The sequence below is a fragment of the Hydra viridissima genome, unplaced genomic scaffold, assembly GCF_058129835.1.
Source record: "Hydra viridissima isolate aposymbiotic clone 2 unplaced genomic scaffold, HvirCarnegie_v1 scaffold_3, whole genome shotgun sequence".
NCBI lineage: Eukaryota > Metazoa > Cnidaria > Hydrozoa > Anthoathecata > Hydridae > Hydra > Hydra viridissima.
The window spans coordinates 4,862,598-4,890,000 of NW_028324302.1; the positions used below are offsets into that span (position 1 = coordinate 4,862,598).

The window sequence follows — 27,403 nt, forward strand, 5'->3', positions numbered from 1 at the left end:
ACATTACCATTTTTCATATGCAGTATGAGCAAAGAAGAATGAGCAACTTCATACGTTTTGATTTTCGATTTTCCTTTATTCGTTTTAATCAAAGTTTCAGAAAATTTTTTTACTGGTATTTACTAATAATTTTATGCAAAAAAAACTTTTAGTTGAACGAGGTTTGTGACAAAAAAAATGTTATCCATCAATATTCGCCAAATTCTTGTATTATTTTATAGAGATTCAGCAAAGTTTTCATTAAGCGATCTTTAAAATATAAACTCTTGTTAAGACATTTTTAATGTAAGTTTTAAATATAGATTTAAGAGTAAATTCTGTAATTGCATTACATGAAACGCTGCGTGCTGCAAAGGAGAAAGGATGATGAAAGCGGAGGTGTCGTATTTAAAACTGTCACATTTCAGGTACTTTGATATGAAAAAACAAAAAGAAAAAAGAAAGTGCGAAAAGATTCCGTGAATAGATAAATATTAAGCATCTTCACTTATTAAACGTATTTTATTATAAAAACGTATTTTATTATAAAAACACATTAAGGCAAGTTTATTGAAAAATAAATCTTTCTCACAATCGTTTTGAAATGCATAGAAATACTTGAGGTTCACCCTTATTTCTTTGTATCGGTTTGTGTTCTTCCAAAAAAAAAACTCTTAAACTGTTTTTCCAGTTTATTATTAAAAAAAAAAGGTTTTTTTTTTATTGGAGTTTAGAATTTTTTTGGTATTGAAAGAAAATGAGAACCGCTGATTCGACACGATACGAAAAGATACGAACGACACGCCAATACGTCCACCCATAGTTTTGTTAAGAATTTTTTATGCAGAAAAAACATACATTTTATTAGTACTAAAGCATTTTAAAAATACCCGTTTTCTTTTCTTTTTTTTTTTTTTTTTTTTTTTTTTTTTTTTTTTTTTTTTGTATTTTAGTTCAATATTTTAATGGAAATGAGAAGCTCTAGTTAAAGGGAGGAAGAATTAGAGTTGGTCATCTATAGTAGCATCCTTGGTGCTTTAAAAAGCCAGAATTTTTTTTGATAATTTAAAAAAATCTTTGTTTTTATTGCGGAGGAGTTTTGCGTAAAGTTTATTTTCTTTTCTTCCATTCAACGTTGTCTTTACCTTCGAAAAGTTGGCATCAAAAGATTATTTGCTTAAAGAATTGAAAAAAAAAAAAAAATGTTAGCATCAAAAATTTATTTATTAAGAATAAAAAAAAAAAAAAAAAAGAAAAATTTAAAACTATCATTTGTTGCTATCTGGTAAAGTTCAGTTTTGATAAAAGCCTCAATTAATTATCGCCAAATATTAATTCTGTAAAATTGAGAATATTAACGGGTTTTTTTTTTCACTTTGATTCATTGGACGGTTTTTTTTCACTTTTATAAACTTAAAAAGTAGTTAATAAATAAACTTACAAATTAGAATTCCTCAAAAATACGCCAGCCCTTATTAATTCGCCGATACGCCAGCCCTTATTAATACGCCGCCCCTCATTAATACGCAACCCCTCATTAATACGCCATGCTTCAGTAAAATGCCATCACAAAGTAAAGGAGCTCAGAGTGGACCTTATGCATGTGTCACCACATTTTTACTTTTTCATCTTTTACATTTAGTGAAATATTTGAGTGCGATATTGACTCTACTTGTATGGCAGATGTGTGATTCAGCTTGCAACACTCAAAATAATATTTACAGAACATGTCGTTTAAGTGACCCTATCGAGAAAAGATGCGATTTCAAAAACTGTGCGTTGGAGCTGACTTGTGTTCAGATAATTGGTAAAATAGCATTGTGTTTGAGCGTTGGGAATCTTCCGACCATTTGAGCGTTGGGAATCTTCTGACCATTTGAATTTTTTATTTTCAACTCTTACCACCTTTACCGATCGATTCATGAAACTTCGTAGATAATCGAACCTTTAAATTTTTTTTTTATTACTAGTAAATATTTAAGAACAGTTTATTTATCAAAAAATATCGTACTTATTTTTTAATATTTGTTTGTCTGGAAACATTTGTGTATTTCGCGATAAATAGTTCATCGTCAATTAGTATTGGGGGTCGATTAAAAACTGTGTTTGCTCGTTGGGGTCCGATTACTATCACTCAAAAAATCCTACGATTGGCTGTTTTTTGAGCAACGGTAATTTTTAAGAATAGCCCGTTCCAATCTCTCCAGTGCTAAACAAGCAGTTGCTTATTTTCTTTGAGAGGTATTTAATCAGTTTTCCACGGTCGTTTAATGAGAGAAATCGCTTTTTTTATTTGACTACAAAATTTTATGGGGAAAAATGTCTGTAACATTTTATGCTAAAATGGCTTCAGTTTTGCTTAAATGCATTACAAAGTAGGAATAATGCGTTCATCGATTGCAATCTACCAATCGATCGAAACAACATTATGAGTAGATCGTGAAAAAAAAAAAAAAAAAAAAAAAAAAACTATACAGTTTTATCTAATTGCCGATTTTATCTTTAAATCACATCTTATAATTACACAAAAAAAAAATGTCAAAATAACAACTTTGTCTGAACCTGATCAACTGCTAAATTCTTCCAAGTAGATATTAACAAATGTTTGAACAACAAGAAGAACAAAAAGGTTGAACACACTGACCTAGAAGAAATTATCAAAAAAATGCTATTTCATAATTAATCAAGGTAGCAAGGTAAAGGTTTAAAGGGAAACTTTGTAATTGCAGTCATCCTTCTCCACTTTGATTACGAGGGCAAAGCAAATATAACATTCTGCTCTCTCACCAGCAGCAAAATATATATAACGCAAATTATAACTGATTAACTGATTTTAAATCAATTATTTTTTATTATAATTTTTTAACTATTCAGTGTATATTTATTTTTCTCTATATATTTAGAACTGCACCTAAAATATTTTGATTATGGTTCTGCGAAATCTAGTCAAATCTCACTTTATCCCAGATTATGTACATATTTTACACTTGGCATAAAACTATGACAGGGTTTTATTCAGTTTATTATATTTTGAAACAACACTTGATCGTTACAAATACTTTTACTTATGTTGAAAAGGAAATTAAGTAATAGAAGTATATCATTCTTTTATAAAAAGCCATAGTTGGCTATTTCAGAATGGTTGGAATGCATGGGAAAAGCATTTAGGAGGTCTTAGGGAAGATAGAGGTCTAAAGCATATAAAAGCTCTTTAATTTCTACGGTTTTAGTGTTTCACATTTTAACATTTAAAAATAAATTCTTCTTTTTATTTGTGTTTACAAATACTCTTAATGTTCACTGAGCCTTCACAAACTATGACAAAGTTAACCAAACATTAAAATCATATTTGAAATATGAAATAAAAAAAAAAAGTTTTAAATGTCGATATTTATAAACATAAAAAACACTGCATGTTATCACTGGAGTTCAAAAAACATTTAAAATGGAGTGCTTTCAATTGTAGCGAAAAAAAAAGGTTTTATGTGCTTACATTGTATGGTAGCTTAAACAATACTATAAACCGCAGCCATCCGAGAACATACGAATCTTACTATACCCTTAAATAATCTAACAAATTTTATTTCATTGCAAGTAAGATATTCATTTTAAAAAAATTTCCTTTAAAAGATAATACGTCGTGGTAAGTCATAAAATATATTGTCGACGATCCGATCTAATTCACTCAATGATAAATAATCCGATTGTACTTTTGTAAATAAAAACCTTGATCTTGTTATTACAGTAACTCGAAAGGCTTTCCTTATCAACGGCACAACGGTTTCCTTACCAATACAGGTATAGATATCAATATCAGCAAGATATTTTTTTATTGTTTAAAATATTAGACGCTTTTTATTCTTTTATTACCCTTTTAGCGGTCGATCACTTTTAAAGAGTATTTTAAAAAAATGAACGCAATCTTTTGCAAAAGATTGATCTCAGAAAAAATCAGTTGGGTGTTTACCTGAATGTTCAGTATATTTATTTTACAGCAGCAAAATTTAAGCTTTAAATATCAAGTCCCGATATTTGTTGTTATTTTATTCCACTGTTTTTTGTTGGTCAGTGAAATGCTATTGTTATATGAATTGAGACCTTCGGTTTTACTGAAAAAACAAACTTCATTATTCATTATTAAACGCGATTTTTCTGTTTTTATGTGTTAATTTAATTATTAACTCAATAGACCCATCAAAAAACTTGCCTGAATGAAAACGAGTTTCAAAATCTAAGGTACTTGGAAGGAAAATAACCATTCTACACACTTCAGTTACTATCCATCCAATCTTTTTTGATTTAGTATCACTATCCATCTAACCCAATCAAATAAATAAAAAAAAAAAAAATAATAATATTTTGTATATATATAAATTAAATATTCGTCTGTACAAATAAAAGTTCTCTAATAAAATATTTCATAATAAATACAAAACAAGATTTAAATTTTTCTCCCTAAGTTGGCAACGTGCATTTAGAAGATATCTGCTTCGACTCGCATTTTTCGCAGACTACGGTACAACACCAACGAAATTTACAATTGCATTGCATATTTTCGACAGTTTTTACAAACGAATGTTTCCTGTAACCGCAACTAGAACATAGTTTTTTGCAACTGTCATCGGAATGGTGGTTGCATTCCCGATTAAGTGTACCTTGTACATCGATGGAAGAATTACTTTTACAGTAATCAGGTGATTCTGTTAAATAGACAAGTGCTGAGGTGCTTTTTATATCTTTGGCAATATCAATATTTTTTAAAAAGTCAGCTTCATGCATCACGGGTTCTGCATATTGATGTCGCTCTTCATACTTCTCTGCTTTGCGATAAAGCTTCATTAGTTCAACAGACGTTTCTTTTAATGATGAAGGGGAAGATTTCCAACACGTTTTGCTCGAACAATGGCCAGACACCCCGTGACATTTACAAACAGTTGCTAACCGCTTTGAAAACACCTGTAAAATTAATAAAATGATCTGAACAGAAGCAACCAACCAATAGCGTTAGCTTTCAAGCTACAAATAAGTAGTATTTTTTCTTTCATTAAACAATTCTCAATTTACCTTCAATCCAGTAACTGAATTATTCCAATTGAATGCTTTCCTCTTAGCCTCTCGCACGTACCTGTAATCAAATATTTTGATGATACGTTTCGCCATTTTTAGAGCATTGCTTATGTTTTCTTTAAACAAATCTTTTTGATTGGTTTGCGTTCCGTTCAAAGTTTGTTTATCATAGGGGAAGTCTTGATAAGCACCTTGTTGGCAAGAACGAATGATATGATGAACTAAGCTCGCTGAGATGAGGGCATATACGTAAGCTGTTTCTCTTGTTGCTAAAAAAAGAAACGCTTTTATTGGTCAACTTGTGGTTTGGTTTTCAGCTTACTTTTAAAACTTTCAAAAATTTTTTCCAAGCATAAAAAAAACATTTTTAAAAACGTTTTTATTAGACATGAACCTGCATAGCCATTATGTATACGGAGTATACGAGTAGCTGGCTAACAAAAGATGGTAAAATTTTAGTCCTTGAAAAAAAAAAAAAAAAAAAAGACTTACCATGAGGGTATGCATAAGTTAGTGAAATAGGAGTGTTGATCTGCGAGAAAGCAGCAGGAACAGGACAGTTCCATCTTTCGAATTTAAAATTTTTGTAACAATTTTTAAAAGCATCTTTGTACGCCGAGATAACTGAGTTTACCACATCCGGGGACACTTTCTTTGATGTGACCTGAAAATTAGTTTGTATTCATTTTAAATTGCTTCAAGTATTTTGTTATGCAAACATAACTGAAAACAGTTTCAATTTTAAAAAGATATTTTCACATATTTTTTTTTCCACTTATAATATTGGAAAGAGAAGATTTTTTGATAAAATTTGAAGTCAATTGCTTATAAATATATATTTACATGGGATCTTCTTTGTGTTGCCATGGAACTGTAAAAAAAAAAAATAAAATAAAAATACTTAAATTATTGAAGCGAAATACAAATAATTTAATTTACTACAACAACGATAGCAATAGTCTTTGGAACAAATAGTTCACCAATTCACCTACCTCCCAAGAATTACTAGTAGTAGTACAAGTATGGTCGCTTGGAATCTTCTCCGGGATATTAGCTTCTTCACCATTTCGTGGTGTTTGAGTTGACAATCTGTCAGGATATAGTGTTGTTTAAATAAGATAAGCTAACTTGCTCGCTGTTATGACGCAGCTTTATCTCCAAAGATAATCATTGATTTAATTTCTAACTTCTTTTATGCGATAAGTAGAGAAATTTTGCATAATTATAACAAGTATAGTACGAAACAGGAAGTACTTATAAAGTGTTACATAAAGATTTTAACATAATTACTCAAGTTAAATGTGTTAATCTTAAGTTAATGTGTTGATTGTTACATTATTTGAGTAAGTCCTAGCTGAAAGACATTTAAAAGAACACGAGCTGGAAGGTAAATTTATGTAGATAATTAAAGCTAATTTTCTTTTTAATTCTTCGTTGTTTTTATTATTTGATGTTACTTTTGCATCATCACCGCGCATACAACCCGCACGCAAAAAAAAGAATCAGGCAAACAAGATTCGCATTAAACGCCTAAACAGCGACATTTTTTGGTAAATTACTGACCAATTAAATTAGGTCTCTTTGACCAAATAATCTATTTACGTCTATTTTATAGTTAAAGTAGACGTAAATAGATTAATTGTTCAACTAAATAAATCAATTAATTTATTCTCACATTTTGATACCTGCCATTTTATTTTGTGGTAAAAACACCATTTTAAATTAAGCACTAGGTTGTTCATTAAAATTAGCAGTGCGCGACGTTGAAATGTCAATGAGAGTGTATTGCTAAAACAATAACGTTTGTCAAACTTTACCAAAGAGCCGAAGTGACATACTCCGCGAAATGCGAAGTCAAACAATGACGCATGCATGCGATTACAAAAACTCCACAAATAAAATACGTTAATGAAATCAATTATATAAAAATGATAAACGCATTATTCGATATAATTCTATATGTCATTAGCAAATTAGCTGAAATATTCGATTGTTTGAATACGAATTATCATGAAAGAGTTCCAGATTCATTCTGGTGATAAAACTCGCTGTCATTAACCTTTTAATAACAACAAAATCAATGAAATCTTTGAGCTGTAAACCGATTTGAAGACTTAAAGAATTATATCGGTGTGTTTGTGGTATAAGATTGGAAAAACGAATCCCGTGTCTTTATATCAGAGCTCATTCCAAGAGGAACCGTTCTTAATTTATTTAATCAAAATGTACAAATCTATATATAGAAAATCCTATTGCAACGATTTTAAAACAACTCGCCACGAGAAAAGAATTTCAAACGCTTTATTTATAAGGTTATCAAAAGTTATGCTGGACGTGATGCAAATTTCGGGAACTTATAAGGAAGTTCATGACTGTGTCAAAGAAAATGTTTTCTGCTGCCGGACATGTTTGGAAAAGAACCGAACCAGCACAAAATAATATTATCTAGAACAAATGAATAAAATAATCCTATTGTGGCTAAGAAAAGGAAAACCCATTTCAAACGAAACAATTTTTAAATAGTTTACGTGGCTTAAAAACTTAATCCATTCGATTTGCAAAGCGGTTTGTCATGCACATTTTTTAAAAGAAAGCAAATATAACTGTTTTAGAATCAAAGTTTTGCCAAAATTTTTAAGCGTTTAAAAAATGTTGCAACGCATCACCAACATCAAGTACTCTTAAATTTTTGATAACTGTATTATCAAATGAGGAACTGCAATTTTGAAAAACGGAGATAAGAGAGAGAAGGAAAGGAGGGGGAAGGGGGGTTTGCAACTAAAAAAACAATAGAAACATAAACAGCAATAAATAAACAATTAAAACAACGATTCGATTAATATCAACAGTAACATCAAAAAAAACCGCTATGTTTTTTTTATCTGATAAAAAAAATAGATTTTATAAAATCATATTTGTAGAAAAAGTAAAGGTTCCGCTTCACGTGTAGAACTCCACAACTCAAGCTTAACGATAAAAGAAGGCCTCCACTTCCGAAGTTAAAAATTGAAGACCACGATTAAAATTCGCTGTTTATTCTCAGATCTGATTTTTATTTTTCATACGCGACTTATTGCGCTTTAAAGCGCAGAAACTTTTTCGTACCCCCAATCCTCTCGTCCCTCTTTTTAAATTGCAGGTTATGAAAGATTGTCGTTTAAAATGAAGGAAATTGGTATTCGTTTTATTTTTTGATAAACTCTAAATACTCTAATTCAAAATTAAAGATAAACAAAAAACCTACCGAATCGCAAATATTCGCCATTTTCTCTGCATCATTTGTAATGTTATAGCGAGCAGCAGTGCCATGGTTTTCACGATCATAGAGATTAAATTTAAAATATGTGAAATGGGACGTCTGAATATATGAGACACTCAAACGTAAATTTGAGAAAAAAAATTTTTTCTTTCAAAATATTTAAAAATATTTTGAGGTTTAATCAAACCAACCTGTTTGAAAATGTCTTTTTAGGTAGTTAGAATTCTGTCGTCATTTTATTTCTTCTTTACTATAAAGATCTTTGAGTACGAACAACGATTGAATTTTATTTTATTTACTTGACTCAAAATGGAGAAAAATTGAAAAAATAAAACTTGGAGCTACTACTGCAATCCATGGTGCAGGTAGTTTTATTTATTTACAAAAGAAATTATTTTGTATTTGCAAAACTATACATATGGCAACACCTTTGGGAGTCAAGTTATTTGGGCCATTAGATTGGGATATAGGGTTGGCAGAAAAATAAAAAACATTAAGTTAAATATTTTGTAATTACAAAGAGCACAATAAATAATTAACAAAGTAATATATATAAATAAAATAAATAATAAAAAATAGATAATTTAAAAAACTGGTTATTAAGTATAAATTTAAAAACCCAAAACAAATTTTAGGAAAAAGTTTTTGCTTTATGCAATAAAAACCAGTCCGGTAAATGTTTTACGAAGTGGTTTTGAAGTGGTTTTGAAGTGGTTTTTGAATTATGGAATTTAATTTGATCTTGTTTAAAAGTAGCGAAATAGTGTTTCGGAAGGCTTTGATACTTTCTTCAAATTTTAGTCAGAGTACTTTTTGTTGGTGAAAAAACAAAATGATTTGGGATGCGAAAGTGCTCAGCCTTTGCGTTTTTAATTCTTTATGCTTCAATTACTTTTTTTAAATTTAAGAGGGAAGCAAAAATTTTTGCCAAAGAGAAAAATTTTCTTCGTCTATGAGCAGTCCCATCCATTAGATGCACAATTAAAAGAGGTCGCATTTCCTGAGTGAAACTTTAAAAAAAAAAAACCACTCCAACTATAAACGGATTACTTAACAACGACATAAAACTATAGGAATTTTGTTGACCTGTATTTCAACTGAGATTCCAATCGCTTTGTAGCCAGCGAAGAGAAGGCCGAAACAAGAATATGTAAATTTTTTTTCTTGCTAATTTTATACAATATTTGTATTTATCATCAAATTGAAAAATGAAACATGCAATTTCTATTCAACTGAGGCAATCTCAAAAGTGGCGACAGCGACCAATAAAAAGAAATCGCAGGTTCTAATCATTTAAACTTATATTTTTCATTAGCAGGATCAATTTACTATTTTAACCTTGAAGTTGTATGTAGGGCTGTTGGTTGTCTCACATTCTAATGTAAACCTTTAACTTAAAAAAGTTTGATGGTCAACTTTGAAGAACCATCACGTCTACTGTAAAATGGGTGCAACAAGTACAACAAATGCTCCAGCAAACTCATTTTCATAATAAGGTTTTATTTTAATATACTGCTCTATTGTGTAACTTGCTATGATAATTTGGTATCTATGACTAAATAATGAACAACAGAATTGACAAATGCCGCCAAAACAACATGGCCGCCTTACCTTGTCAACACTAAAAAAAAACCTCTATTTAAAAAGTATCTATAGTAAATCATCAGATTTTAAATAATTGATCAGACATAAAAATAATGAAGAAGAAGATGATGAAAATTATCTACTTTTTAATTTGTCCCAACACGAAAATGTCATTATGCTGTTTAGAGGTTTCGAATTGTGAAGAGCTCATGTTATAAACAAAATTACCTCGAGTGTCGCATTGTATATTTAGAGTAGTTTAAATTTATTTGGGAAATTTTATTATTCTATGAGACTTCTTCACAGTCATTTTTTGGTTAGGATGTAACTTCACAGTTAGGTTCTAATCAAAAATGTGTTAGACAATCAAATAATGATTTAAAAATAAACTATTTAATTAATTTATCTCTTAATCTTATAATAAATCTTACTCTTATAAATCTTTTTTTGATTACTAATAACAGGTACAGTTAACTCAAGGCGTTAATTCAAATCTAGGATGTTAACAAATGCAGTGTTTGAATAATGAAATTTAATACGTGATTTCAAATGAGAAGATTGGATTTCATATTTAGAGACTATCGAATGTAAAAATAAATGACGAGTGTTTTATAGCCAGGTATAGCGATAAGTCCGTTATTTACTTTTATGTTTTTATTTTCGTTTTTATGCTTATGAAAGACGATGCAAAATGCATTAAATTATCTAAAAATTGGTAAAAATCTAACAAAATATTTTTTAAAATTCACCCTTATTTGTTAATACAAGGATTTTTGGTCCAAAAAATGGACAAATATTTTCATGGCGTAGGTATGTTCACATTTGTTGCTGGACAAATTTCATTAAATACTTGAGTAAATTATAAAAGTTGACAGATTTGAGTTGACAGATTGAGTAATTAAAAAATGAGGAGTTGGGGCGAAAGAGGGGATGGGTGGGGTGGTTAATCTAAATCAGTCTTTACTTACTTTTAAAATAATCCTCTGACTCAATATAATTTAATGAATATAAGAAAAAAAATATTTCTAGAGTGAATTATGATCCATAAAAAGTTTTGTGGGCGCAAAAAGGTTTCTACCTAGTTGAACGTTATGTTCATTATGTTGGTCTGTGAAATTTCGCGGAACAGAATTTTCTTTTAAAATTTAAATCGGTTAATATATTGGACCAAAATCGGGCTAAAAAAGTGCTCAAATTTTGTGATTTTGTTGACCTCTTCCAGGGCTGTCATTCGTTTTAAAAGAAATCTATAACGCTTAAATTGCAGAAGCTGATAAAATGTATTCATACTGAAAATTTCAATTTATACTACTTTTAGTATTTCAGAAATATTGGCCGATGTCTTTAAAATCTTTTTTCTGAGAAAAACAACTTTTGAAAATGCAATTTTTCATCGAGATTTTTTAAACAAAATCTTGATGAAATAAAAGAGTTAAACCTTAGAACCTGTCATTTTGAGATGAGTTTTCCTTTTTTTCAATTTGGTTAAACTGGCTTTTCTTTTTACCACGAATTACTTATCAGCGTTTCATAGCAATTTGTGTATCTCTATACCTGGTTAAGTATAATCTTTTTTGAATAATTTGTCTGCATACTTTTAATGAATAATTTCTAGGTCTCAAATTAATTTTTTCTAAAGGTACAAGTTCATTTTTTCTTAAGCTTAAATTTTCTTTTTCCTAAAACTTAAATACTTGCTTACATGCTTCAATGTTACATACAAACACTAGTCTACCAACGTTAAAATAACCAGCTACATCTTATGTACAGAACTGATGCTGTATAACCAAAACGATGACCTTTTGGTCATTACTATTTTGGGGCGTTAAGACGTTTTTTGATAGAAAGTCATTAATTAATCATCATTAATTGGATTAACTTTCCAAACAATAGACGCCAACTATCTGCACCTTTAGGACATTGAAGGAAACATGATAAGTGTAGTTCTTACAACGGATTTCAAAGCCTTTAACGTATTTTTGTTTTGGTGGATTGCAATGTCATAATTTTATAGGCGTTCAATACTTGGATCAGTCAGTTTTCCACGACCATCATGCGCCCTTTTTCTTTTTCTTCAGGTTACGTAACTGCGTTCCAACCTTTTTTTGTTCTTGCCCTAAAGATTCCTGTTTGTTTACTTTAGCTCTTTAATAAAATTTTTTTACAGATCATTACCTTTGCTATCTTTATCACCACAGAAATAAGTATACCGTAGACTATATTTTTTAACAGGCCTGCTTCATATTTTGCGGGAACCCTTCTGGCTCCGTCTAACCGAGTATTACATGTTAACTAAAAGTACATTTTTGTGTTTTTTCATCCCATTCTTCAAACGCAAATGGGTTTTCTTTCTTTTGGTATAATTTAAAAAAAAAAAAAATGCCTTACCTGCAGCCATAAACAAACCGATTTAAATCTTAAGTATAGACACATGTACAAACATATTGTTAACAATAATGTAGCATGTCTGAAATTTTTTTAAAAAATATCTAAACTAATTTTTAGATATTTTAAGATTTTTTGATAAGAAATTTTTTGATTTGAAAATTAAACAATATAAAACAAATGCATATATATGAGTTTATAACTATTTACATAAACATAAGTCTTTACATATATATATATATATATATATGTAAAAGTTTTATACATGTTTTAGGAGAAGCACTGTGATAGTTGAAACACCAGAAGCATGTGTATGTCAAAACCTAGAAAACCTTTTTTAAAGCGTAAAAGAACTGGAAGAACTTCAACATACTATTAATATCTAATTCCTCTACAACCCCAGGTCTAAATATCAGAGTTGTTAACATGAGGCTTGAGACCCGAGTCATAAATTTAATGATGTTAAAATTGAATTCACAAAATCAAATAAAACTTGAAATTAGACTTTAATGCCGACGACTTTTGAGTTGATATGAACTCCAATTCGGGTTAAAAGTCATTCAACCGTGAAAATCATTTAGAGAGGGAAATATTATGAATATCACCGCGATATAAAGCTTACATCCCATTTTAACCTCGAGTATATATACTGTGCTTTGACCATTAAAAACTGAAGACGCGACTTATTAGGAAATCCTTGCAGAAAACATGATTTGTACACACGACGTCACAGAAACAAAAGCACAACTTTGACGGGATTTTAAATTCAAGCGGAATTTCAATTTAATTTTAAATTTAATAAAAATATTAAATACTTTTTCAATGATATTTTGTAAATATGCATCAATTAGTATGTTAAACTTTAAAAAAATGTAAAGCTATAAGTTGTGTGACTTATGACAGAGCAATTCCGCGTCAATATAGCTTTAAAAAAATCTAGAAAATCACCATTTATGGTTTGATTTCTTGGGTTCTCTCAGAACCTAAGAAATAAAATCATAATGGTGATGTTTTAGATCATAAGAAAATAAATATAAAAAATTGAACATAATATGCATTTAGTGATCTGAGCTTTATTTAGGACCCACTGAAATGAGTCGGAAGGTAGAAAAGGATACGTACGTTGAAGATAATGTATAAAGATGTAATGAGACAAACGAAATATTATACGAGAAATATTATTAAGAGAATTGATATTTACATAACAGAACATCCTGTTCCAAGTGGTTCAGGAAATTCTACAAGTTGGTATCTAAGCGAATAGGAAGGCGAGGGATCTATTTAAGTTTCTAAATCTAAAAGGAAAGAAAGAAAAAACATAGCATTTTTAGCTTTAATAGTTAAAATCAAACTTTACCCATCCCTTCGTTAAAATACATTAAAAGTCAACGTTAAATTAATAAGCAGATAAAAACACTTTGCAGTTAAGGTTACCAATACTTTTATCTACAAACAAAAATTAAGATGTTAAATTGTATATCAAAGGATAGCAAAAATTCTAACCTTACTTTTAAAAAACTTACTTTAAAAAAACTTACCAAAAATCGAAAGATGCATTTACTAACTTTTGAAAAAAAATTTAAAAAACGGATCAGAAACTTTTGTAAATTTTAAAATAATACGTGTCATAAATTAGAAGAAAAGCCGATCTTAATTTCTCTGACATTTATTTGAAAGATACAACAACAAAGTCAATAGGAAAAAACCTTTCTTTAGAAATTATTTTATTTTAATCCAAATGATAAATGAATCTTGTAAAAATTAATTAAATATTGTGTCATTAGATTCAAACATGAAAAAGTGGCCAGTCGAAAAATTTGTTTGAACACTACTACGAGATTTTCTCTCTAAAGGCAGAATAAAGTAATATAAAAAAGTTTTTTAACATAATGTCTTGAAAAATTCTTATAAATAGAATCAAATTGAAAAGTCCGGTTTGGTTTCGATTCGACAGTTAACAGCGGTTTTTGGATTTGGTTAACCTTGGTTAGAAACCTTAATTCTAGGCAATATCTTGAAGAGTTCTTCCTGCACAGGTGTCGGAAACGTTGTCAGTCGGCAATACTTGATATATGAGTAAAGAATTTAGAGAATGAACAAGAAATCAATAAAGTGTAGCCATTACGCGTGATATCTTAAACAATGATTTTACCGTAAAACTGTAAACATCAATGTTTTTCAAAAACCCTGTGGTTGAGACAGCCATACACAGGTATTATCAGGGTTGGCAAAAACCCGGGTTTTTGAGCAAAAAACCTACCCAACTGGGGTTTTTGCTGGGTTTTTGGGTTTTTGGTTTTTTGGGTTTTTGGGTTTTTGCTAAAACCAAATCTCTACTTTGGTACAGATCTTTATTGACAAAGTTAAATAAGATAAACTTATAGTTATCTAAAAGCTATTTTCATTTTTACAGGTATGTTGACTTATAAAATAGCTAAGTTAGTAATTAGATTACATTTTTTTCAAATATTAATATAATTTTGAATAGAGATATTATTTTAAAATTTTAGTTAAATATAAAGTATAAGTAGATTACATATCCTTCAACATGCCAAAGTATCATTCAGGAGGAAGAAATAAGGCTAATGAGTGTTATGAAGTGACCATATTAGGTGATCAACCAAATAGAGTAAAATGTAATTATTGCAAAGAGAGCATCAAATAACTCTAACCAGTCAGAAGATGAAGAACAAGTTCGTTTCAGCTTTATTACTGATGCTTCTTATTCTTCAATTTTTCATTTAAATCCAGTAAACGTGCAACAACAAACACCCATTTCTAAATTAGTTGCTACAACAACAAGTAATCAGAAGGATGAACTGGATTTGCAAGTCGCAAGGTTTTTCTTTTCAGCAAATATACCATTCATTGTAGTAGGAAATCTTGAATTTACCAAACTAATTGAAAAATTAAGACATGGATACAAGCCACCAAATAGAAAACAGATATCTTCAGAACTCTTAGTAAATGTAAATAAAGAAGTAATCAATTCAATGAAAAGTGATCTTGCTGATGATTGTGCTGTTACCCTAATTCAAGATGGTTGGAGTACAGCCAGTAATGATCCTATAATTGTTCATAGTATCCATTATGGATTAATTGAAAATCTGTCAATACAGAGAGAAGCAATTAATTTACAAGCACAACTAAAAATTATTGGTCCTGCATTAGATAAGGTTTATAATTTAGTTTATTTATTTATTTGCTAGATGTATTAAATTTGAATATAGTAAATATATCAAAACTACATATTTCTGGCACCATTAACTTTATTTACATAATTATAATCTAAGTTATTGTGTTTGCTGTAGTTGCAACCAGATGATACAATGTTGTCTAAAGCAGTTGAGATTTGACAAAGCCTCATACATGATAAAAAATTGGCTCTGTACAAAGATGATCTTTTAGAGAGGTTTAAAAAAGCAATCATTCCATGTCATTTTTTGGCTAATTTAACAGATCCAAAATATGAAGGTAACATATCATAAAATTGTAAAAAAATTAAAAAATTGAATTTGATCAAGTTTAAACAAATAATAGAGTTCCCTGAAAATAAAATTTTTGTTTAAGTTTACTTATCTTATACCCTTACTTACATAATGATATATTATACTTATATGATAATATATTCAATATTTACTTAGGAAGAACATTGAATAAAAGTCAAGAAGAAGAAGCTGAGGAATGATTGAATGAAATCTATCCTGAATTTATGTCTGGTTACTATGCATCTAAACTAAAAGATGCTAATTGTTTTCCTACATATTTTTTAAATGATAGCGTAAAAAGCACAACATCAGCAACAAATTGGTGGAGAGTTATAGAAATGAAGGAGTCTATGTCTTCAAAATTACCTGTAAATTTTGCAAGGTTTTTACGGCAGTTGCACACTTGCCCATCTAGTTCTGGATCCACAGAAAGATTTTTCTCATCCTTTTTCATGATTTGGAGCAAAATTAGAAATCGCTGAGGAATTGAAAAAGCTGAAACGCTTGTACGAATTTACAGACATTTAAGATCAAGATGCACAATTGCTGATGACAAAATTCTTTGATGATTTTGTTTTAAATTTTTAAGTTTAAATATTGCTGTTCCAAGGGAAAATAAAAATGTCTTTATTTATGAAATATGTAATACTAAACTCCTTATTTTATTATTAGGATAATTGTTGAGGAGTATCTAATCTATTGTGTTAAATGCAAACTAATTTATGAACTAAAAAGTTATAAATGAAAAACTTGAGACCAAAAACCCAACAAGTTGGGTTTTTGGTGGGTTTTTGCTCTTGGGTTTTTGGGTGGGTTTTTGGGTGGGTTTTTGGGTGGGTTTTTGGGTGGGTTTTTGTGTACCAACCCTGGGTATTATACAGGTACTTGGTAAAGTTGGAGCCAGAAATTATAATGTATTAGTGATCAAATTACGCAGACAACTAGCAATATTTTAAATGAAATTAATTATTATTCAAAGCGAAAATAAAAAGTGTTATTATAGATAGTAGGAGAGTAAAATGCTGAGACTTAGAGCTTCATTAATTCCAAAAGATTGCATACTATTGTAATGTAATAAGAGTTATTGATTTTGCAACGAATTCTAGAACGTAAATTGTTAAGTTTGTAAAAAGATGTTTGTGATAAAAGTGCTCATCTTCAAGGGAGGTCAAACAACAAAAAGTCATAGATTAAGAGGCGGCTTTGTTAAACAAGCTTCTTTATCATATATTGTTTGGCACAATCTTTGTACAGATACACCCATATTGATATCAGGGGTACCGATCATAAAACTGGATTTTATTATACTTACAACCAACTTCAAGAGCTTTAGGTTTTATGCTCAGTTACTAATTAATTTATGCAAATTACTAAAACGTCAGGTTTGTTATTACCCACGATGATTTAACCATCGGCAAAATCATAGGAAATACCAACGTTTATGCATTCTTGTAAATGTTTAGTTAGACACTTCTTTTGAAAGAAAACAAAACTTATGAAACTTTATTAGATCAATCCAAATCGCCATGTTCGATTTTATTTTATTAATATAAATTTGGATTAAAATTGCCCTAGATTCTATACATAAATAAAATCATTAAACCAGAAAAGAGGTTCTGCAATATTTAGAGGTGACGCAAAGTTAAACAATTTTAGTGGAGACTAAAAAGTGATATGCAACATTTCAATTACATATATATATATATATATATATATATGTATATGTATATGACAAAACATTTGCAACCAACATCAAACAATGCTAAAAAGTGTTCCTAATTTTACATGTCTTAAAAACGAAACGAACTATACTACCACAGCAAACAGTTCAGGAGTCTGGAGTCATAGCATGCCATGACATGAGCAATCAGCTGACAGGTAACAGCACACAGGCAGAATTTCGTTGAAAAGTGCCATTTTGCAGCGGACAAAACAAGTGCAACTTTTTTGGTTTGTTTCATTTTCTTAAGTCTGGTCCGTGTCAACGTCACGGAAGTTTTTTAATAATTAAAGGAAGTATCCAGAAGTTTCCAGAAGCATGCAGAAGTTTCCAGAAGAAGTATCTGGAAGCATCCGGTAGCATCCAGAAATATCCAGAAACATTCAGAAGCATCCAGACGCATCCAGAAGCTTCCAGAAGCATCGAAAAGAAGCATCTAGAATCTTCCAGAACAGGTTCACACAGGTTCATTTTACTATATAAGAGACATGTAAATCGACATGTAATTCAGTCAGTATATGGAAGTCAATCAGTCAGTATTATCAAGACAGTTTATCGAAGTGAGTTTTATCAAAGTGTTTAATCGAAGAACATCAATACAAGAAGTGAAATACAACAAGTGTTTCATTGCATCAATACAGTCCACATCCAACCAAGACGTTGTGTTCCACAGAGCATCATTGTATCATCACAAGGTAAATGTAACACGGTAAGCCTTGAGAAGCGTGATTATTTATTTTTATTATTTTTATGACTTCAACTGCAAAAATGGCTCCCGACAGTCTTGGATTGGAACTAAGAAAGAAAGTTATTGGCGATTACGTAAGTGGAATGTCACAAAAAAGTATTTGTGATAAATATCGCGTGAAAAAATGGACCGTATCAAGACTATGTTCCAAATATCGTTCTACGGGGAAGTTGGCAGCAGATAACAAAGGTGGAAGACCGCGTTCCACCACTTCTAGAGAGGATTCTATGATCTTCAGATCCGTCAAGAAGGATCCCTGAATATCATCAGTCGAGATACAAAAGCAGTTAGAGCTGCCTGTATCGGACCGAACAATCAGATGACGTGCTGTTGAAGCCGGATTGTTTTCTAGACGCCCTGCAAAGAAACCGCTGATTTCACTAAAAAACCAGGTCTAGGTCCAATACATCGAAACGATGGAATAATAGACCGTTTCATGTATAAAAATATCCTAAAAGATGTTATGTTACCTCATGCTGAATGGAATATGCCAATAAAATGGGTTTTTCAGCAAGACAACAATCCAAAATACACTGCAAAAGTAGTCAAGCAGTGGTTTCAAGACAACCACCTATCGGTGTTGGATTGGCCGCCTCAATCTCCGGATCTCAACCCTATCGAGAACCTGTGGGAGATCGTCAACCGCAGAATTAATCATGAAGGTGTTCCCAATAAGGATCAGCTGTTTGAACAAATCTAAAAGGCCTGGGCAGCGATTGCACAAAGTTTCATTGATCACCTGATCGAATCTATGCCTCGAAGATGCAAGGCTGTGATCGACATTAAAGGATTCGCAACGAAATATTGATAGCGAAATACAGCTAGGTCAACATTTTGTCGAGTTGCACTTGTTTTGACCAGAAGGAAATCAACTTTTTTTAATTTTTTTGATTAATTTATTAATTTTCGTGTACAAATAATGAACTTTGTGATGAATAAAACTTGAAGAATTTTGTCTCTAAACAGTTTCATAGTTATTTCTCTAAATTGAAAAAATGCAGCACTTTTATATAAACTAAATTATCATTATTTGGTTGCAAATGCTTTGTCCAATACTGTATATATATATATATATATATATATATATATATATATATATATATATATATATATATATATATATATATATATATATATATAAGTAATGTCTGTCTAATTATTAACTAATCTGCATCAAATTTTGCACACAGATCTAACTTTGCTCAGGGAAGGTTTTAAGCCAGGTTTAGACCTCCCCAAACTCTATGTTCAGGGTGCTTATACAGTGTCCAGAGGGTATCCTCAGCAATCGATATGATCATACGCAATTTTTCTGCGGGAAAATTTAAAAAATTGGAAAATTAAAAAAGTAAGGAAAAACGATAAAATATCATGAACACCCAGCTAACACGAAATCTGCAGATGGCCATGAAGAGCATGTTTGACAAGGAGCTTCCTCATTGCAACCGAGTTGCAATCAGCACTGACATCTGGATCTCACACAACAACGACCCATTCATGGCCGTGACTCTTTATTACTTCACCAAAGAGTTAGTTCTGCGAAAGGTAGCTGTTGGAGTTGTTCCATTCCCAGGTAAGCACACTGGTCAGAATATTGCTACTCAGTTGGACAAATTAGTTAAAAGTTTTGAGTCACTCAAAAATGGTCAAGAAGCGGGTTGTTGTGTGTGATCAAGCTTCAAATATAAAAGCTGCACTGAAGAAGTCAGTGACTATTGGTGATCTTGAAAGTGGTTCAATCACATCATTGACTACAAGCTTAACATGGCCCTGGAAAGGACTGTCAACAAGCAGCCTGATATCAAGGCTACTAACAGTGCATGCAGGACAATCTCCGCCCGAGTCAATCATTCTCCTCTTGCTGAATGGGTGTTGAAAAAGAAGTGCCTCGAGTATAATGGTAATATTTTTATTTTTTTAAGTAGATACGAATTTTTACAACTTAATGTCAAATTTTTACAAATATTTTTTAATTTCAAACAAAGTTTTCTGAGAGTTTACAATTTCATGCGAAGTTTTTTTGCAAAATTTTATTTTATTTTTTGTTTCAGTACCCTACAGAAAGATCAGTGCTCTTTGTGCTACCAGATGGAACTCTGTCCAGATGATGCTCCCATACATCGACAATCTCCGAAGTGTGCTGTGTGCTCTCCTGGCTGACAAAAAAAAATGGACCACACCCATTCCTACGGATGAACAATTAGAGCTGGTTGCAACCATTCTGCCACTACTGACCACATGCCGAGTCATCTCTGAGTCAATGTCGAGTGATAAGAAAATTACCATGGATAGAGCACTGACAGCCATTGTTCATCTTATGGATAGATGCACTTATCTGAGGGTCAAAGAAATAAGAAAGAACAATGTCACTGGAGTAGGTCCTTTCATGGTTTAGCTCATTGTAGAACTCGAGAAACAATTCCCAAGAGGAGGGTATAACATCTTGTCTTATGCTGTAGGCTGCCTGCTACACCTCTTCTTGAAAGGCCAACAACTTCACGGTTATGGTGCAGGGATGAGATTTTTGACAAGTTGAAAGCCAGTCATCCTACAACAGCAGACTGGATGTCAAACCAGCAAGGTACAATAAAACAAATTTTTTTTAAAACTAGTTAAATATACTTCTACTAATCTTAATGCAATCGAACAAACAAAGTCATAAATATTTTAATTTAAGGATACGATGCCACAGCTGAGGGTCCTCCTATTTCCGTTGAGTGAGCAAAATTCAGAGAAACAACTGTGATAGATTCGAAGGTTGATGTCTTTGACTGGTGGAGGACACATGGAGAACTTCGATCTCTTAACCTCTTTTATACCAGTTTGGGAATACCTCTCCATGGAAGAGCAAATGGCAGCTAGACCTGGTCCAGAGAAATCAAAATGATGGTGATGATAACTCAGTCTAGGATGATGATGATACCGCCACATTAAAAATGAGATCTCCAGCATTGTTGAACTGGAAAGATGAGATAGACATCATTTAGGCTCCCAAGGCCAGGAACTAGCACAAAAAAATGAGAATGAAAGACTGGAAGCGGACAACAAAATATTCTTTGCTAGGGAAACATGCTAGGATTATTTTAGATTTGGTATCCGATGATATGCAAATAATTTTTTCACATGTTTAAGGAATTGGATTTTTGAAATTTAGAATGGTTATTAAATGAATGAAAGGGTTTTAGCATATTAGCATATTTTGTATATTATATATTTCTGTAATGTTACTGTAGTGTTTACTTCAAATTTTTATTATTAAGAAAAAGAAGGGCAGAGGTTGCTAACACATACCAAACCAGTTATTACTTCACTTTACTTTATATCGATGTTTTTGAACCTGAACATAGGTGGCTTCTCATCAATTGTGATTTTTTCTTAATCTAAGGGATTGAGTAGGAGTCTAGGAGAATAGAAGGGAAGAGCATAACAGTACTAGTACAGCCACAGCTTAAAATATGGCTTATCACTTCACTTTACTTTAAAATTTTTGCTTATAGAACTTGAAGTTGAAGTCATTAAACTTGAACTTGCAGTCATTGAGCTTAAAACCTGAACGAAGTCACGCAACGTTCGTTTGTTTACTTTTTGTATGCACTCATTTCGTTTACTCAAACGATTTCGAAGACAGTTAAATTTTCGGAAGCGAATTTGAAAACCGTTAGAAACTTAAAAAAATTTTAAAACACGCCATTTTCGAATTTACACAACTTTTTACGATTTTAAAAACCGCGAAAATATACTTTATTTGAACTAATACGATTTTGAAAACCGTTTAATTAAATTTTATACAACTTTAAACAATTTCGAAACACGTTCAAGCACGACTTTTAGCGACATCGAAGCTTCGACTTCGACTTCGAAACACATCAACCTCGATTGCTTTATCTCTAGTAAAAGTTATGAAACCATTTCATGTCATGACGCAGAAATTAATAAAGAAAAAAGCAATGTTTGGAGTAACGAACCAAATGACGGAAATGGAAGGAAAAATTAAAGACACTTGAATGATTGACTATTTCCAATACTAGCCTTTGTTGTTCTGTTTATAAGTTTGTAAATTATCTAGGCTCCGAAAAGATTCAGGAGTTAAAATTGGTAAGTGAATGGACAATTGGCTGAGTTAAAGAATCCAGCAAATTAAAATAAAAGAGCAATCCGTAAGGAAGAAGCTTTCCTCTCATAAGTTATCAGCTGCGCATGTAAAAGCTTACGAAATAACTTCTGACTAGAAAAAATGCAGAGGTATCAGCTTGAAACAAAGTATTATATAATTCAGACTGCTTATCAAATAGCAAAAACAAACCTTTTTCCGATTTGAAAGAACTAATATCTTTGGAAATAGAAAATGGCTTTATGAGGCGTATTTTACAATCAGATAAAGACCTTCATATTGCAAATGAAATGCGTAAAAAGCTAGTAAGCTACAGATTCGAGAACGATCTGAAAGTAGGCTTAATGGTTCATAAATCTACCACAATAAGCGAGGTATCTGCTCCATCAATCTGCTTGCGAGTAAAAATATCTGAATCAAATGTTGTTAGTGATTTCTTTTTTGAGCTCATTAAAATGAGAAAATTGCAAATTCATTTTAGGAGTTTTGCATAGTAATTGTCTTAACACTAATTTTTTATTACGCCAATGGTTTCCTTTGCTTATAATGGTGCTTCTAATATGCTCGGTAAAAACGCAGGGGTACCTCGTTTGATATTAACAAGTTTCCTTATTTAGTTACTTGGTATTGTAATAATGGTTGATTAAAATTTGTTGTGAATTATGTTGTGTGTTATATTCCACCAGTTTGTCACACAAAAAATTTTTTTGTTATATTGTATGCTATTTACAGTGCATCTCCTAAAAATAAAGCAGAACTGGAAAATGTTACAACAGCTTTAAGTGTAACGCTAAATTCAATTGGATTTATTCTAGGTACAAGATGAGTTTCAACCAGAGTACAATCCGTGATAGCTGTTTGGAATAACTATTCGGAACTGTATTAACTCTTTGACAAAACTTCATTGGACGTAAAAAGTAACGAGGGAAAAAAGTGCAGGGTAGGGGTGGTAAATTAATCGGTATTTTGAATTAATCCATTAACGATTAATTTTATATAAATTAATCGATTGATCGATTAATATTCGATTAATTATTAAAAACTTTTACGAGTTTCAAAAAGTTTATTGCTACTCAATAAGGTTTTATTTCTTTTTTTTTTCGTCAGATATGATCTTAAAAAACATAAGTTATTATTACTATTACCATTTAAACTAGTTCGTTACTTAGTAATAAACAAACAAGCTGCACTAAAACTTCTTTCTGCTTCTATAGAAGATGGGGAAAGGCTAGGCATGGCGTTGTAAATCTTTTATAAAACGCATGGTATTTTTCCAGTGCTTTCAAATACTGACATTTCACGTTTAATACAAATCAAAATTTCTTGAGGGGATGAATTCCAAGTTAGTCCTTAAGCTCTTCCTATTGATGAAGTTGTAGGTGATAGAATTTCTGCTTGTTCTTCAGTTTTAGTTTTTTTCTCATTGGTTCCATACTAGAAGTGGATTTAAACTCAAATGCTACTTCTAATTCACTATTCCTTTGGTGATCCTCACGTAGAAACAAGCGTACATACATTTCTCTTGCTGTTTTAACAATAACATTTTTGTTTGGGTACTTTAAAAGATTACCTGGTAATTCTGAATCTGACTTATAGTCACCCGGATTATCTAAATGGCAAATTAAATCAACAATATTACAATTTCTTCTTATTAATTCTCTTAGAGACAACAGTAAATAAATTTTGACCCTTATTAGTATTTTGCTCTTTAAGATTAAAAACAAAATAATTTTTTCAGATTTTTTCAGATTGCAGTCTCTATTTCCCAATGCTATAACACATAGCTCTACAATATGAAGGGCCTAAACAATATCAGAGATCTGTTTTATTTCTTCTTCTTTTAAAATCAAATCAGTTCTGGATATATCCACAAGAGCTTTTCCGATTTAATTCCAAGAATCGTTTTAACATACTGATTTGATAATTCCATCCTGTTTTAGTATCAGAATAAGCTTAAGCTCTTTTCCTAAATCGACTTTACAAATGTTTTGAAGAATATCATTTTTAAGTGGTGATTTTCTAAACATCTTAACTTATTTATGAACCTTTGATATAAGAATACCATAGTCCTCATTAAACTGGGTTCCCTCATTAACAAAACTATTATTTTCTTTATTCCAGCATTCTTCGTTGTCATTAACAGAATTAGATTCAGCTCCTTCATTTTCATTATCCTCATCATTGATTAGTTCTTCTTGAGTTGTTTCCATTGCTGGACTTTTTTTCTTATAAAGAATAACACATACTGCAAGATAAATCCTATGGCAATGGCAAAGTTGGTAAATAACCCCAATTTCTCGTCCCATTTTCTTCATAATTGAATCACCATCAGTGATACATCCGAAGATATCAATGGTCAGATTCAATCCGGATTCTTTCGACCAGGCTATTTGTACTACCACACTAAAAATACTGTACAATCTCTGTTATTCAAATTTTTCGGGGAAAAATAAAAGTTTGAATTAGAGAGATTTTCGAATTATAGAATGCTGACTCTTTTGATTCGCATTTCACGGTGGCTTTACATTTAATCGAATTACGGAGGTTTTGGAATCATGGAGATTCAAGTTAGAGAGATTTTACTGTATATTATTTGTTTACATTTCACAGCGGTACGAGGTAAAAGTTTGTTGTCAAAAAAGGCCATACTTTTTTGATTTTTAAAGCGGCTTTAAAAATTAAAACGCTTGAAACGATTTTTAAAATTATTCAATTAATCGTTTGGAAATTAATCGATTAACGATTAAGTTTTTTTAATCGGTTAATCGATTAATCGTTATCGGTTACCACCAATTAACGAGTAAGAGCATGAATAACTTAAACATACCGTTATATAAGACAATTTGATATTAATTTGATATAGAAAAAGAAAATAAAAACCATAAAAGTTGGAGCGAGAACTCGAGATGTACAAGTTTATAACAAAATCTCTTTTTGCATACTTATTTTTGTGAGCCCTTATAAAAAAAACCCAGTGAAAAATTGTTCCAAAACCCAGCGAACTTCCAGTGATCTTTTCCAGCGAACTTCCAGTGATCTTGTTCCAAAACCCAGTGAACTCCCAGTGAACTTTTCTAGTGAACTTCCAGTGATCTTTCATAGCTAATTAGCTATGAAAGTTAACTTTCATGTTTATATATAAAAATTGGAAGTTTAGCGAATTCGCTGGAATTTTATTTTTTAGGATATATTTTTTTTAAAACGTTCATAAACATTTTAAATATTTAAAACCGTTAAGCGCGAAATAAGACAAATTAAGCATAGGAAAAAAAAGAGTTTAATGTAACATTTATTTAAAAATATCAAAATATTTAGAATAAAAATACAATTTATAAATGATAAACTACCTTAAGTATGAATACAAACTCTCATAAATTTTTAACAAGAAAATAAAAAGTAAATTCACTAATGTAAAGTAAATGTTTTTTTTATTGACCTTATGGCTATATTTATGGCTCAGATTTTGTAAATCTGAGCCATAAATACGGGAACTCCATCAGTATTAACAACAAGTCTAATTGTTGCTTGCCCATTTTCTTCAAGATCTGCTAAATGTATCCAATTGTTATCGCAAGTATTTTTAAGCTGTGTGTTTATGTTTAAAATATGAAAAAAATTGCATTTCTTATGAAGATAGGATGATGTAAAATATTTCAAACATTTTGGACACTGCTTATTAAGACTTAAAGCAACTTCACAAACATCACAAAAAAAAACTCTTTTTCCTTCTTAAAAAACTTCAAAAACAAATATTTAGATGTAGGCAAAACACTGTGTGGCAATAAAATAGTTAAGAGAGTTAACAACGCCTCTAAGGCTTCGTAGGACAAATTAAAGCGCAAAACAAAAGTCATTATGCATAAACATACATTAGAGACATTTATCTTTGAGCCAGGATACAGAGGTGGACTCTCTGAACTTTCATTTTATCAAACTCATTATTGTTTGTTTCATTTTTTGGTTCATCTAAGTCAGATAAATGATCCATAAATTCATCGTCAATAGAATGATTGTCATCAGAGGTACTCTCATTCTGTTGTTGAGCACAGTTAACTTTTGACATCCTCCAACGTGTTGTTCTTGGAATACTTACTTCCCCTGATTGCCATTTCTTGTAGCAACCAATTCTAGGCATCTAAAATAAAATAGGCAAGCAGGTAAAATTAAACTTTAGTTAAACAAGATTAACATCAGAAAGAGAACAAGAGAAACTATTGTGCTTAACCTAATTGTGCTTAAATAACAATGATGCTTATTTTACAGCTAGTTCTTTAGTATATACAATACAAACTATACTTTTATTTGATGAAAAATTTTTTATCAAGTGTATGATGTATATATAAATATCAAATGCATATATATGTTAAATGAAGGTGTTTAAGCGGAATAAAATTTTATAATTTTATCTAAATTTTATAATTTTATTTAAATTTTATAATTATTCAGAAAATTTAACGTTCTTTTGAAAATTATAAAACTTACAAAATATCTATTCTGATGAGTCTTAATTGATGAAATTTTCTGATGAGTCTTAATTGATGAAATTTTCTGATGAGTCTTAATTGATGAAACACAGTGTAAAATGAAATAAGTTTGATAAATGATTTTTACTAATTTATTATTGCTATGTTCTTTTAAGAACATTGAGCACTCTATTTTAAAAATACATTTAAAATTATTTGGATATATACGTGTGTATATATATATTAGGGTGTTTCTTATTTTTGAAGATTCGATTTTTGCATGGGCCACCCTGCCATTTGGTTCATTATCATAAAAAAGTAATGCACTTTTTTTTTTTTTTTTTTTAGAATGATTTTTAGGGGTCGCTACCGACCCTACAGTATTGCGCAAATGTACCCTAAAAATGCTTATGTTGCGTATGATGTTATGCAACAAAAGTGGTTGGTGCTTAGCGTACAAACCTCTTTTAACTAGTAATTTTTTTACTTTTAGTGTGCAGAATTGTGTCTATAATGCTTAATTGCTTCTTTTGCAGGTTAAACTAGTGTAACTATTGTACAATGATGGCTTCATCAACCAGTGCAACAATAGCTACCAG

General features: G+C 30.7%; 2 protein-coding genes and 2 long non-coding RNA genes across 4 annotated transcripts in view; 2 read left to right on the forward strand and 2 right to left on the reverse strand.

Moving 5' to 3' along the window:
• Positions 1-4,331: 4,331 nt before the first annotated feature.
• Positions 4,332-8,362, reverse strand: LOC145180451 (protein Wnt-16-like). The gene is made up of 6 exons (XM_090082524.1): positions 8,291-8,362; positions 6,039-6,235; positions 5,890-5,917; positions 5,539-5,710; positions 5,044-5,315; positions 4,332-4,935 (listed from the first exon to the last, which is right to left on the reverse strand). The coding sequence occupies exons 2-6, from the start codon at positions 6,110-6,112 to the stop codon at positions 4,435-4,437; spliced, it is 1,047 nt and encodes a 348-aa protein (XP_089938650.1). The 5' UTR covers positions 6,113-6,235; positions 8,291-8,362; the 3' UTR covers positions 4,332-4,434.
• Positions 6,221-13,306, forward strand: LOC149890692 (uncharacterized). Its single transcript, XR_016450929.1, has 3 exons — positions 6,221-6,433; positions 10,354-10,508; positions 12,549-13,306. It is a non-coding gene; the product is annotated as an uncharacterized LOC149890692 (long non-coding RNA).
• Positions 13,307-14,700: 1,394 nt separating this feature from the next.
• On the forward strand, positions 14,701-16,410 carry LOC149890693 (uncharacterized). The gene is made up of 3 exons (XM_090082994.1): positions 14,701-15,450; positions 15,586-15,748; positions 15,919-16,410. The coding sequence occupies exons 1-2, from the start codon at positions 15,268-15,270 to the stop codon at positions 15,628-15,630; spliced, it is 228 nt and encodes a 75-aa protein (XP_089939120.1). The 5' UTR covers positions 14,701-15,267; the 3' UTR covers positions 15,631-15,748; positions 15,919-16,410.
• A 6,111-nt stretch (positions 16,411-22,521) lies between these two features.
• Positions 22,522-27,403, reverse strand: part of LOC149890694 (uncharacterized) — a 7,389-nt gene continuing 2,507 nt past the window's right edge. Inside the window, exon 2 of the long non-coding RNA XR_016450928.1 lies at positions 22,522-26,476. This is a non-coding gene — a long non-coding RNA (uncharacterized LOC149890694). The remainder of the gene's footprint in view (positions 26,477-27,403) is intronic.

Excerpts from the sequence above, each read along its gene's own strand:
- LOC145180451 (XM_090082524.1), bottom strand. The coding sequence starts at position 6,112 with ATGGTGAAGAAGCTAATATCCCGGAGAAGATTCCAAGCGACCATACTT. Across the intron at positions 5,316-5,538 it reads AACTTATGCATACCCTCATG|CAACAAGAGAAACAGCTTAC; the intron begins GTAAGTCTTTTT and ends TTCTTTTTTTAG. Across the intron at positions 4,936-5,043 it reads ATTCAGTTACTGGATTGAAG|GTGTTTTCAAAGCGGTTAGC; the intron begins GTAAATTGAGAA and ends TTAATTTTACAG.
- LOC149890693 (XM_090082994.1), top strand. The coding sequence starts at position 15,268 with ATGAAAAGTGATCTTGCTGATGATTGTGCTGTTACCCTAATTCAAGAT. Across the intron at positions 15,451-15,585 it reads TTGGTCCTGCATTAGATAAG|TTGCAACCAGATGATACAAT; the intron begins GTTTATAATTTA and ends TGTTTGCTGTAG.